Source organism: Brassica napus, chromosome A1, assembly GCF_020379485.1.
Source record: "Brassica napus cultivar Da-Ae chromosome A1, Da-Ae, whole genome shotgun sequence".
NCBI classification, from domain to species: Eukaryota; Viridiplantae; Streptophyta; class Magnoliopsida; order Brassicales; family Brassicaceae; genus Brassica; species Brassica napus.
The window spans coordinates 27,454,978-27,465,707 of record NC_063434.1 but is presented as its reverse complement, the minus strand read 5'-3'; the positions used below and the strand labels follow the sequence as shown (position 1 = coordinate 27,465,707).

The window sequence follows — 10,730 nt, the reverse complement described above, 5'->3', positions numbered from 1 at the left end:
TCCTATGACACCTTTAACTCCCTGTTACCCGACCATGAGCTAAAAACCCTACAATGCACATCCTTTTCATCTTTTCGTCCTTTTCAACAGTGGGTAGCCCCAACTAGGCTTCTACCCCATATTCTTGTGGATTGGCCACATCTCCTATGGGTGCTTCCATATTCTTGTGGATTGGCCACATCTCCTATGGATACCTAGCGTGGACTACTACCCCACATACTTTCCTTAGACTCTCTATATGCTTTCCCACCCATGCTTAACCTTAACATCATTCTCTCATACTTTTACTTATCATTTCACTTCCTTATCATTTTCACTTATCCCTTCCCAATCTCATTTACTTTCCTTTTTCATTCATACTTGTACTTGGGACTCAATCACTAGACGCCACCCGTTATCGGTGTCACACACAATACACATCGCATTCAAGTTCTACTTCAATAACTTTTATAATCATTACTCATCTATCGTCCTAGCATTTATTTCTCTCTAGCATCCTAACTTCAATCACAACAACACATGGGACAACACATCCAAACATACAAGAATCAACTACCAATCAATCATCACCACAACAATTCAATTCAGTTCATCAAGTCTCATTTATCAGTATGAGGGTTCTTATGCATCATGATCCATTCATCTATCATCCTAGCAATACCATGTCCTATCAACCTAACTCCCAATCAGGGTCTAATCAAACCTAACTCCAACATATAGGAGTATACAGAATCATGAAAGAAGGTTGGGTTCGAGACACTCCACCTTAGCCTAGATCTGGATCCGGATCTGGGAACAAGAGACAAGGGAGAGCAGATCTGAACAGATCTGGACAAGTAATCAAGAGAGAGAGACGAGATCTGGTCACCACCACAACACCACACAGCCACCACCATCACCACACTCGGACGATCACCCCACCAGCCCTTGGACGTCCACCACCACCACCACTGGCGGCTCGGCTTGCTCTCGGGGGGGCTCGCGGCAAGGAGAGAGGAAGAGATCCACCAGAAATAGAAAAGAGAGGGAGAGAGAGAGGGGCGCGAGAGAAGAAGAGAGAAAAGGAAAAAGAGAAGCTTGACGGCTAAGGTTTCTTAGTCTCTCTAAATCTCTGCAGAGTTTCGCTCAAGTTTCAGAAATGAGAGAAAAGTGAGAGAAAGCAGCTTCATTTATAGGAAAAAGAGGGAACCCTAGGTCATTTACCCTAATGGGCTGCAGTCTTAACGGGCTCTCCTTAAGAAATTTTTGGGTTAGGAACCGGGCCGTTACACTCTCCACGTCTTGACTGTTCCTTATACCGACGAAAGTTGTTTCGGGATTCGTGAGGAACCTTCGAAGGATTGTCGGGACACGCTTACAGTAAGAGAGCTGGATGATGAGACATAAAGTTCCCACGCATAACTGGAGAATATCTCCTGGACGGTAATAACCCTTCGGCGCTGAGAAATACCATGGCGGTGTCCACTGGACGCCGACTCCAACGACGAGAGTGTGACGTACGAGAGCGAGAACGACGGTGACGGTAGACAACGTATCGGATCCATCGCCTGATGACGGAGGGAGTCTCGGTTTGAGTGACGAACAAATTGTCTCCAAAGAAATCGACGAAGTAGTATTGGTGAGACTTGTATTCAGCGATGGTTTTTTATCGTTGGAGCCATATTAATTGATCTCTGTGGTGTGTTCAGTGTTCTCATAATCTCATATGGCATACATGCATATATATATATATATATAGCTAAAGTCTTATGATGATAAAAGGAAATTATTATTTTTTTTTTTTTTTTTTTTTTTGACGTCAAAGCTAACTTAATTATTTCCTATTCATATTGTATAGTTTATAATGAACGTGATTTCCTTTTTCAAGGGTCACGTGTTTGACATACGCACTACATTAATCTATATTCTTCTATTTGGTTTAGGTTATCTTTAATTCCTCACTCGAGTGATCAAAGTATGTGGTGAGACTCCAACACTTGCAGAGGAGGACGCAATGTCGTAGGAGTGGGGTGAGCTGACTCCACTATTTTCTAAAATATCTTTATTTTTGTTTAAGAAAAATTAAATTGATCTTTTCTAAAAATAAGATTTGATCTCACGAAAAAAAATTATCACTTCGATATAGAAAGTTTCTGGTTCTGCCAATTGAACACTTGTATTTTCTTATTGTTACCGTCGCTGGATATTTAATTTTGCAATATATCTATTTGATGGTCTTTAGTGTAGTACTCGAGAGCAAGTTATGGGCGTTGATCTGTGTAATGGATATCAGTTAATTTTGAAATGCATGTAGTCAATTACTGATTTAAATTAAAACTGGGTGGTTGTCCATGATTTCGGGAGTTTAATTTTTTTATGAAAATTATATATTATGTTTATAATTTTATAATTTTGAATAATAATCATAACTATTAAAAGTAACCTTTTTATTTTAAATAGTATGAAAATCAAAAGTTTTGGTATTGTATAATCTTAGAATTTTATAATAATCATAATCTAAGAAGATTATTGAGATATATTGTTAATTCTATAAATTTTATTATAAGTTTCCAAAAAGTCTTTTATGACATAATTTTTGATTAATTAAAAAAACCAAAGATTAATGCACAAAAAATTATTTTATAACACTTTCTATTTTCGTATTATTTTGTCTATTACTTTATTTTATTTAGAAATAAAATAGTTACAAATAATTAATTAACAGTTATAGTAATACGTAAAACACATGTATTTTGGTAAACATATAAAAAATTAAGTACGTAAAAGTATAAAATAACAAAGAATACAACAAACGAGTTTTATTATTCTTCACTAATGTTTTATATATGTATCTTTTTTTTTTCCTATTATAAAATAAGCATGTCAATTTTATTATAATCAAAATTATATCAATAGAGTCTTAACTCTAGTCTTGTATTAATATATTGTTCTCATTTTTAATTTATATTATATAATTTTATTATAATCAAGGCTAAAAGAATTATATTAATAGAGTATATTAACTCTAATCTCATATTAGTATATTATATTAAATATTTTCATTTATTATATTATTTTAAAAGAATTACTATATAATTTTATTTTTAAATATACAAATAATTTAATCATTTCTGAAAGTATACTATACAATCAACATTTGTCACTGAAAAATGACTGAATGTTTTTAAATTGTATATTTGACTGCTTTGTATTCATTGGATACATTTTAGAAAAATATATATATATATATATAGTATAACAAAATATTGTTAGTAGGTTAATTAGTTTTCTATAATCTATAATTTATTGTATCCACTATTAATATAAATATGTTAAAATTGTTTATATAATTATTTCTATCTTATCATATGTATTTATATGATATTTAATTGTTTCTATAAACAAATTATGTTAATTCTTTTATCTTTAAAAATATTCATTTGTTTGTATGGTAATATAGATTAGATTATGTAGTTTTAGGATTAGTTTCTTTTTAAAAATTTTAATTAAATAAATGAAAATTCAAATACCAACAACCAATCAAATTAAGAAAATTAATTATAAACTTCACTTATGAATGATACATAAGCAAAAATCAGTTAATTGACTTCTCAATTAATATATAATAGGATTTCAGTATTTATTCTACCCAAAAATAATTTGATGAGATTTCTGAATTTAAAAAGTTATCGATAATCCTGACAAAAATGTAGAACATCATAATATTAATAGAGGAGTATATATATTTCTGGTCAGGGATATATCTCAACAAAGATTAACTAAGCAATTATCCATTTATACTTTAAAAAAATGTAGAATAATAATCCAGTGACGAGGAAGTTTTATAATCCAATAAGACCTGACCACGTGTATGGTTAGATCTTTTCCACAATCCGATTAGTCAATCTAACAAATACTCTGTGATCCGCCGTATATTAATAACAAAACATTACTTTAATTCTTACCACCATTTTTTCTTTTGACCCAACCAAACATTTAGTTTTATAAATTTAAATTTAATCTCGAGGAGGAGAGAGATAGTAACAAAGGAAACCGCCGTCGCCGGATCTGGCAGTGTCCCCATAGACGAACGAACTACTTTCCGATCTCAGTAAAGATTCCCCCCATCGGTTTTGGCGTCTTCTCTTTCGTGCGGTTTCTGGATTTGGGATTTAAACGAAAAAAAAAACATGAGGAAGAAGCTCGATACTCGCTTCCCAGCTGTAAGTTTTTTGTCTCGTCTCCATATGATTATGTCAGGATTCGAAACTCCAATCTCTCGGATCGAGTTTCTTCTAAGACCAAGTTTAGATTAAGTAAATGTCATTTCTGGTTGACCTAGCAATCAATTGGGGGAGACTTTCAGCTATTGGTGGATATAGTGTTTATAAAGAGGACTATTGTCACTGGTTAACATTGGGATTATTCAAAAAACTGAACTTTTCGTTTTTTTGTTAATGTATTACGTTTGTATATAATGATTGATGAACTTTCGTTTTTTTTTTTAATTTTCAAGGCTCGTATTAAAAAGATTATGCAAGCTGATGAGGATGTTGGCAAGATTGCTTTGGCAGTTCCTGTCTTAGTCTGTGAGTCTTTTTTTTTTCACTTCAGTTTTAAGGATACGTTTTTTGCTTAATTTCATGTTCTGTTATTGCAGCAAAATCTTTGGAGTTGTTCTTGCAAGACCTCTGCGATCGTACATATGAGATTACACTCGAGAGAGGAGCCAAGACCGTGAGCTCACTGCACCTGTAAGCAACTGATTATTGCTTTACCTTTGTTTTTGCTTCTTCATATTGTCGCTGAGTGAAGAGTATGAATGGGTTTGCTTGATTGCATTTTAATCTGGTTAGAGAGTTAAGATGATGTTGTTAAGCGGAAGAGCTTTCAACTCATAGGTCCTATTCTGAACGTCCAACACCGAGAGGATGTTGTTGATGTTACAGAACTTTATACCACAAATTTGTGTCATAAAGTACATTTTGCTCTTTTTCTTCATACGGTGTTTGGTGATACTACTGCCTCCACGTTTTTTAAAAGCTGTTTTGTTGTTTACAGAAAGCATTGTGTGGAAAGATATAACGTGTTTGATTTTCTGAGGGAAGTTGTGAGCAAGGTTCCTGACTATGGCCAAGCGCAAGGGCAGGGACATGGTGATGTTGCCATGGATGATCGGACCATCTCCAAGAGAAGGTTGGACCTCCTGGCTCTGTATACTCTGGTTATTTAATTGATATAAGCCAGTAGCAAGCTGAATCGAAATGGTTTATTTAAATCAGGAAGCCGATCAGTGACGAAGTTAATGACAGCGACGAGGAAAATAAGAAAAGCAAAACAGTGAGCTCATCTTCTTCTTACTTAACTTCATTTAGTGTCTATTCATGTGAAGTACTAACATCCATTGAACACTGTTGTTGGCATTGTGTTTGTTAATGCAGCAAGAGGTGGGGAATGCTAAGCCGAGTGGCAGGGGTAGTAGAGGGAGAGGCCGAGGAAGAGGCCGCGGTGGACGAGCTGCCAAAGCAGCCGAAAGAGAGAATCTGAACCGCGAGATGGAACTCGAGACCGCCATGGCCGAACAGCCACCTCCTCAAGACAGTTCCCAGATGCATGTGTCAGTGTCATCACCCCAAGAGAACGAGAAGAAGGATGCCGATGGCGGCATTGCAGCATCAAACGAAGACGCCAAGCAACAACTCCAAAGTCCCAAAGAAGGCATCGACTTTGATCTCAACGCCGAATCTCTCGACCTAAACGAGACCAAACCGGCACCAGTCGCAGCTGCAGACACAGCCACGACCTCAGATGAATACCCAGGCTGGCCTATGGAGTTAGGCAAAATAGATCCAACACAGTTAGCAAGTTTGGGTAAGAGGATAGACGAAGAGGAGGAAGATTATGACGAAGAAGGCTAAGGACAAAGCGCACAAGTAGGACATAAATAGAGTAGCAGCATTTAGCAGTTTGTCTAGAAAAATGCTTCTCCTGTTATCACTTCTTCCTGTTTCCTTTTATTGTATGAATCAAAGACTGTAACTTAATTTATTTCTTCTGGTATGTTATTTAAGGGTTTCATAGTAGCATCAGAAGTTAAAATATCTTACAGAGTAAGCAAACAGCCAATATTATTACATAAAGGACTAGTCATGGTGCTGCTCCATGTGGTTGAGATGGAGAACACCCTCATGGTTCTTGTGAACCTCCACCTTGAACTTCTCCTCCTTCTCTCCTCTCTTCAACTTCAGAACCATGTTGTACTTTGCAGCCTCCCCAGTGACCTGAAACCATAGTGATATCAATGGCAGACAGTATTAAACAAGGTTGAACACGAGTAAAGAAAGATACCTCAGCGTTGGCATGAACAACCTCTTGTAATTCATAAGGAAACAAGGAGTTAGACCTCTGCTGTATACTCTTAACAGCATGATCAGCAACGTGCTGCACTTCCGGATCATCTCCTGGAACTTCCCTCCATCCAGATGCACCCTCACCTGAATTTTCATGATCAAAACTCTTCCTTATACACAAAAGGTACCTCCTTTTACTCAAAGTTCATACCTTTCTTGCAGCCAAGATCTGAGGGAGTGATGGTAGTAGAAGGCTTGAACTCCTGCAACTCCTTGAAGTTCAACCAAGGCTTCACCCACACTTTAGCCTCGTAAAGCTTCTTCTTCCCAGCCTCGATGATCTCAAGAAGTCAGGTGGTGCATCTTTCGCCTTCACCACTCTCGCGAACTCGAGCAGTGCATTCTACAAAATTGTAAACGTAAACTCAATTAATCAGATCACTACACATCATCCTCCAGAAAAAATCAATTCCTAAAAATCTCTAATCAATCGGCACTAGACTAGATCAAAGCAGAAACACGAATCTGAGACCGATCAAAGAGAGATAGAGAGAGAGGGGGGGAACAAACCTCTTTCTTGTTGTGCTCATCGACAGCGAAACGAGCGAGGCTCTCGACCTCGACACTGTTCTCGTTGGAAGGTACATCGCGAACGCCGCCGAGCATGGCCATGTCGTTGTTGCAGGAAGTAGCGATCAGAGAGGAAACGAAGATGGATGAGAGAGAGATAACAATGATGAAGAAGAAGAAACGGCTTTGCATCTTTTTTTTATTTGGTTCGGTGATCTTTGAGTTTCTTTTTAGATATTTTCGGTTTTTTTCAGTCGTCGAAATGTCAAAATTACGGTTTGCGATACGGTTTGGTTTAGTTGGTACAGTTTTAATTTTTGTTCAGATTTATAATTTCTGTGAAAATATTAGCATAATTTCTATAATTAATGTTCAAGTATGCTTCGATTTTGAATTTGGTCTTGTAATGCATAAGAAAGAGGTGGCTATTAGAGTTTTGGACCGGTTTAATTCGGTCTAACCGGTAACTGTATCCAAACCTTATACTATATACACTACGCTAAGGTTTCAGTTTCACTCGAAAACGATGTTTGGAGATAGCGACACGTTATGCGAAACCTGTCGGCACTTGAAACCGACCATAAAAATCTATCCTGATTTGTCTATTGAGGCCCATTTTAAAGCCCAATCCAACTTTCATATAGTATAGCAAACATCGCAAATATAACTCCGTTTTATTTAGTTGGTTATTCCCTTATTGTTTTCAGATACAAAGCTGCTGGCTGCAATAGCAGCGTCGAAGGAGTTAACAGAAGCAAAGGACCTTTGATTGTAACAATCAAGGTTACCTGGCTGCTGCTATTACATAGCAGCGTCGAGGAAGGATTTAAAAGAAGCAAAGGACCTTTGGTTGTAACAGTCAAGGTTATCTCCAGTATTCACACCAAAGATGCCACAGTACCTCTGATAAAACCCAATCCTATCATAGACTCTTGTGTCTGGGCCATGTCCACACTCTAATCCACCGTTAATGATATTCGTTGTCACACCGTACCCCGGTACTCTCCCGGCCGCAATGTCTGCGGGTGAAGGCTGCCACTGGCCGTTGATCACGGCATGGCACGACGGTTTTGGAGACTGAGGAGTCATCCAGAACCAAATCGCGGCTTTGAAAGAGATCACTGGGTCGTTGGAGACAAGGTCAGGGTTGTTGAGTAAGTCTTCTCCAATGGCTGCTCCACACTGTCCGTAGTTGTAGTTCCATGACAGCTGCAGGACCGTCTTTTAGCACGTGCAAGTGGAGCGGTCGAACAGGGTCCAAAATTATAGAGGGCCCATAATTTTTTTTGTTATAGTAACAGTTATAAATTTAAAAATCAGATAACTATATTTAAGTTTATTTTTTATTCACTAACTAATAAATATGTATTACAAATTTGATTTTGTTTACATAACCAACACAATGCAATAATTCAGGAAGTAATTAACATTTATATCAATTATATATTTTGGAAAGTACAAAATAGCTGTCGGTGTTTGTTTTAATATTCAATGTAATTTTAGAAAGTTAAAATTCTAAATTGATCATGTTTAGGAAAATATGATTAATTAGTGATTATAAATAAGGAAAGAAATATTTATTTTTTCAATAATTTTTACAAAAAATAGTAAACACAAACAAAAAAGACTAGTCTAAGCTTTTGTCGAGAAGAAAAATGAAGAGTCCCCAACTACTTGTTTAATCAAATCAAGAGTCTATGGCTTTTTTTCTAACGACTATCCAGATTTTTTGCTTTATTAGTTTTTATATAGATTATAACTCCTAATTATGGATACAAAAAAAACTCAAAAGAAAAAGAAGTTGAAAAATTCATAGTCTCAAAAAGGTGTTTTTCGTAAGTTTTTAGTCATAAAACTAAAAGATTTTTCTTCTACTTATATATTAGATTATGTGTATTTATTATATCTTATAACAATATTTTGTTAAAAAAAAACATAAAGTATTTAGATTATTATAAGGGGTCTTGTTTTTTTTTTCTGAACAGGGTCACTATTGAGTTTAAGAAGGCCCTGGACAGCTGCATAGGTCCTCTTCCGTAGTAACGTTTGCCTGGTACGCATGGCCACTGTCCGCTCGGTTGACAGTAGTCTGAAGAAGGACTCACCTCTTCCTTGAAACAGTATCCCCATGCATATGGTCCGTCTGGTGCTGTTGGCCACCCACCTTCAACATCCAAACATCCATTTCATTAATATATGACTCACAACTTAGTCTAACACATTATTTATTTACTCACAATTTAAATATTTAGTACAAAAATACTCAAAACTCTTTATTTGTTAAAACAGATAACGATGATTGACGTGTTAAGAATAGTTTGGGATATAACGCGTTGAAAATTTAAAATGTTTTTTTTTATTTACGTGAAGTTTATAGTATTTATTGGCAAATGGTAGCTTATAGTATATAATATAAATAATTGTGTTTGCTTTGGTGTTTGGGAAAATATTGTTTTGAAAATAATAAAATAAAATCTGTTATATTTTTGTACTAAATATTTAAATTGTTTTCTTTTGAAGATTATGAAAATTTCAGACATTCATTCCGTTTGTAGGACTTGAGGAATAACACACCATACCAACATAAAACTTATTATTTTTGGAAAAAGATGAAACATCATCAGGGCTTACCGGTGGTTTCGTGGGAAGTCTGACCAAAGAAGGCAGAGAGCTCTTTCTTCCTTGCGGCAGTGTCTCCATTGTTGCAGAAGCAAGGGAAATATTTAGCGGCGGTGATAAAGGCATCATAAGTGTAGAAACCTCTAGCGGGACAAGCGGCATCGTTCCTATGTTTAAGCATGTCATCGAACTGAGATCTTGTTATGATATCAGTAAGACCGCCGGTGGGATCAGGAGGAGGAGGACCAGGAGGAGGTGGAGGGGGAGGAGGAGGACCACTGGGAGTGCACTGGCTTTGGCAGCCAGGCAGCGCAGAGTAAGCTTCGGTGGAACCGCACCATCCGTACTCGCTGCAGCATAGATTGTTGGGGCAGAGAGCACCTCCCGCTTGTCGACCACATTGCTCGGCTGAAGAAAATGATAAAAGAAACAAGAAGTTGAGTAAGAGAAGTAGTAAAGTCTTCATTTTGCTCTGAGTTTGATGGTTTCTTACTGAGGCAAGTAGGGGGGTATTTATACTACTATACTATGCAATATACAATCAATGAATGTTAAATTTAATCCACAGTTATAAGATATGTGACCGTGGTCTGTGGAGTATCGTGGGTTCACGATCAAATTTGTCACACATAAAAAGAAGAAATTGTGATCTCGAGATGAATTAGTATAAGGTAGCGCATTGGACGAAAGACTCCCATTTAATTTTATAATAACTCAAGACGAAATTATACACATGTTTAATTAGTTATTATAAGGTTTCACTTCCTATTCTAATGATTTTTCCCAATGAGTCATGGTTAAAACTATTGTTTTGATAATCTCGACGAAACCTACGTGCATGCAACTACTGTACATAATAATATAAATGTCTCTTTACGTATAATACACAATAAACACTTTGACTACATCCATGTGGGCTGTTTGATGTCTCTTTTAAAATGAGATAATAGAGTATTTATTTGGATTAGAAGAGATCTTATCTAACTTTCACGCCTAGCTAGATAAACATTAATGATAAATAGATAAACTGGATATAGGCAATTCGTTGCATATGGTCACATGGGATCACCTATTGATTCCACAATGAATCCCCGACTGATCACCGTTCTGCGTTTGGTATGGGAATACTTGTATCTCCTTGATTGCTCTGAATTTGGAGATTCGGTTTACAAAGCATTAATCTTAATCTCCATCATCTGCTTATTTTCTCTT

General features: G+C 36.4%; 2 protein-coding genes and 2 pseudogenes across 2 annotated transcripts; 1 reads left to right on the top strand and 3 right to left on the bottom strand.

The window, feature by feature from the left end:
* Positions 1-952: 952 nt before the first annotated feature.
* LOC125582527 lies at positions 953-3,713 on the bottom strand (annotated as a pseudogene).
* Positions 3,714-3,937: 224 nt separating this feature from the next.
* LOC106351583 (dr1-associated corepressor) lies at positions 3,938-6,062 on the top strand. The gene is made up of 6 exons (XM_013791368.3): positions 3,938-4,202; positions 4,496-4,568; positions 4,640-4,733; positions 5,041-5,175; positions 5,262-5,319; positions 5,421-6,062. Exons 1-6 carry the CDS (start codon positions 4,170-4,172, stop codon positions 5,895-5,897), a joined length of 870 nt encoding a protein of 289 aa, XP_013646822.2. The 5' UTR covers positions 3,938-4,169; the 3' UTR covers positions 5,898-6,062.
* Positions 6,011-7,091, bottom strand: LOC106351594 (annotated as a pseudogene).
* Positions 6,971-10,010, bottom strand: LOC106381412 (endochitinase CH25-like). Its single transcript, XM_048749293.1, has 3 exons — positions 9,531-10,010; positions 8,909-9,063; positions 6,971-8,108 (listed from the first exon to the last, which is right to left on the bottom strand). Exons 1-3 carry the CDS (start codon positions 9,982-9,984, stop codon positions 7,701-7,703), a joined length of 1,017 nt encoding a protein of 338 aa, XP_048605250.1. The 5' UTR covers positions 9,985-10,010; the 3' UTR covers positions 6,971-7,700.
* Positions 10,011-10,730: the final 720 nt, after the last annotated feature.

Excerpts from the sequence above, each read along its gene's own strand:
- LOC106351583 (XM_013791368.3), top strand. The coding sequence starts at position 4,170 with ATGAGGAAGAAGCTCGATACTCGCTTCCCAGCT. Across the intron at positions 4,203-4,495 it reads TCGATACTCGCTTCCCAGCT|GCTCGTATTAAAAAGATTAT; the intron begins GTAAGTTTTTTG and ends TTAATTTTCAAG. Across the intron at positions 5,320-5,420 it reads AAAATAAGAAAAGCAAAACA|CAAGAGGTGGGGAATGCTAA; the intron begins GTGAGCTCATCT and ends TTGTTAATGCAG.
- LOC106381412 (XM_048749293.1), bottom strand. The coding sequence starts at position 9,984 with ATGAAGACTTTACTACTTCTCTTACTCAACTTCTTGTTTCTTTTATCA. Across the intron at positions 9,064-9,530 it reads GACTTCCCACGAAACCACCG|GTGGGTGGCCAACAGCACCA; the intron begins GTAAGCCCTGAT and ends TGGATGTTGAAG. Across the intron at positions 8,109-8,908 it reads GACCTATGCAGCTGTCCAGG|CTGTCATGGAACTACAACTA; the intron begins GCCTTCTTAAAC and ends ACGGTCCTGCAG.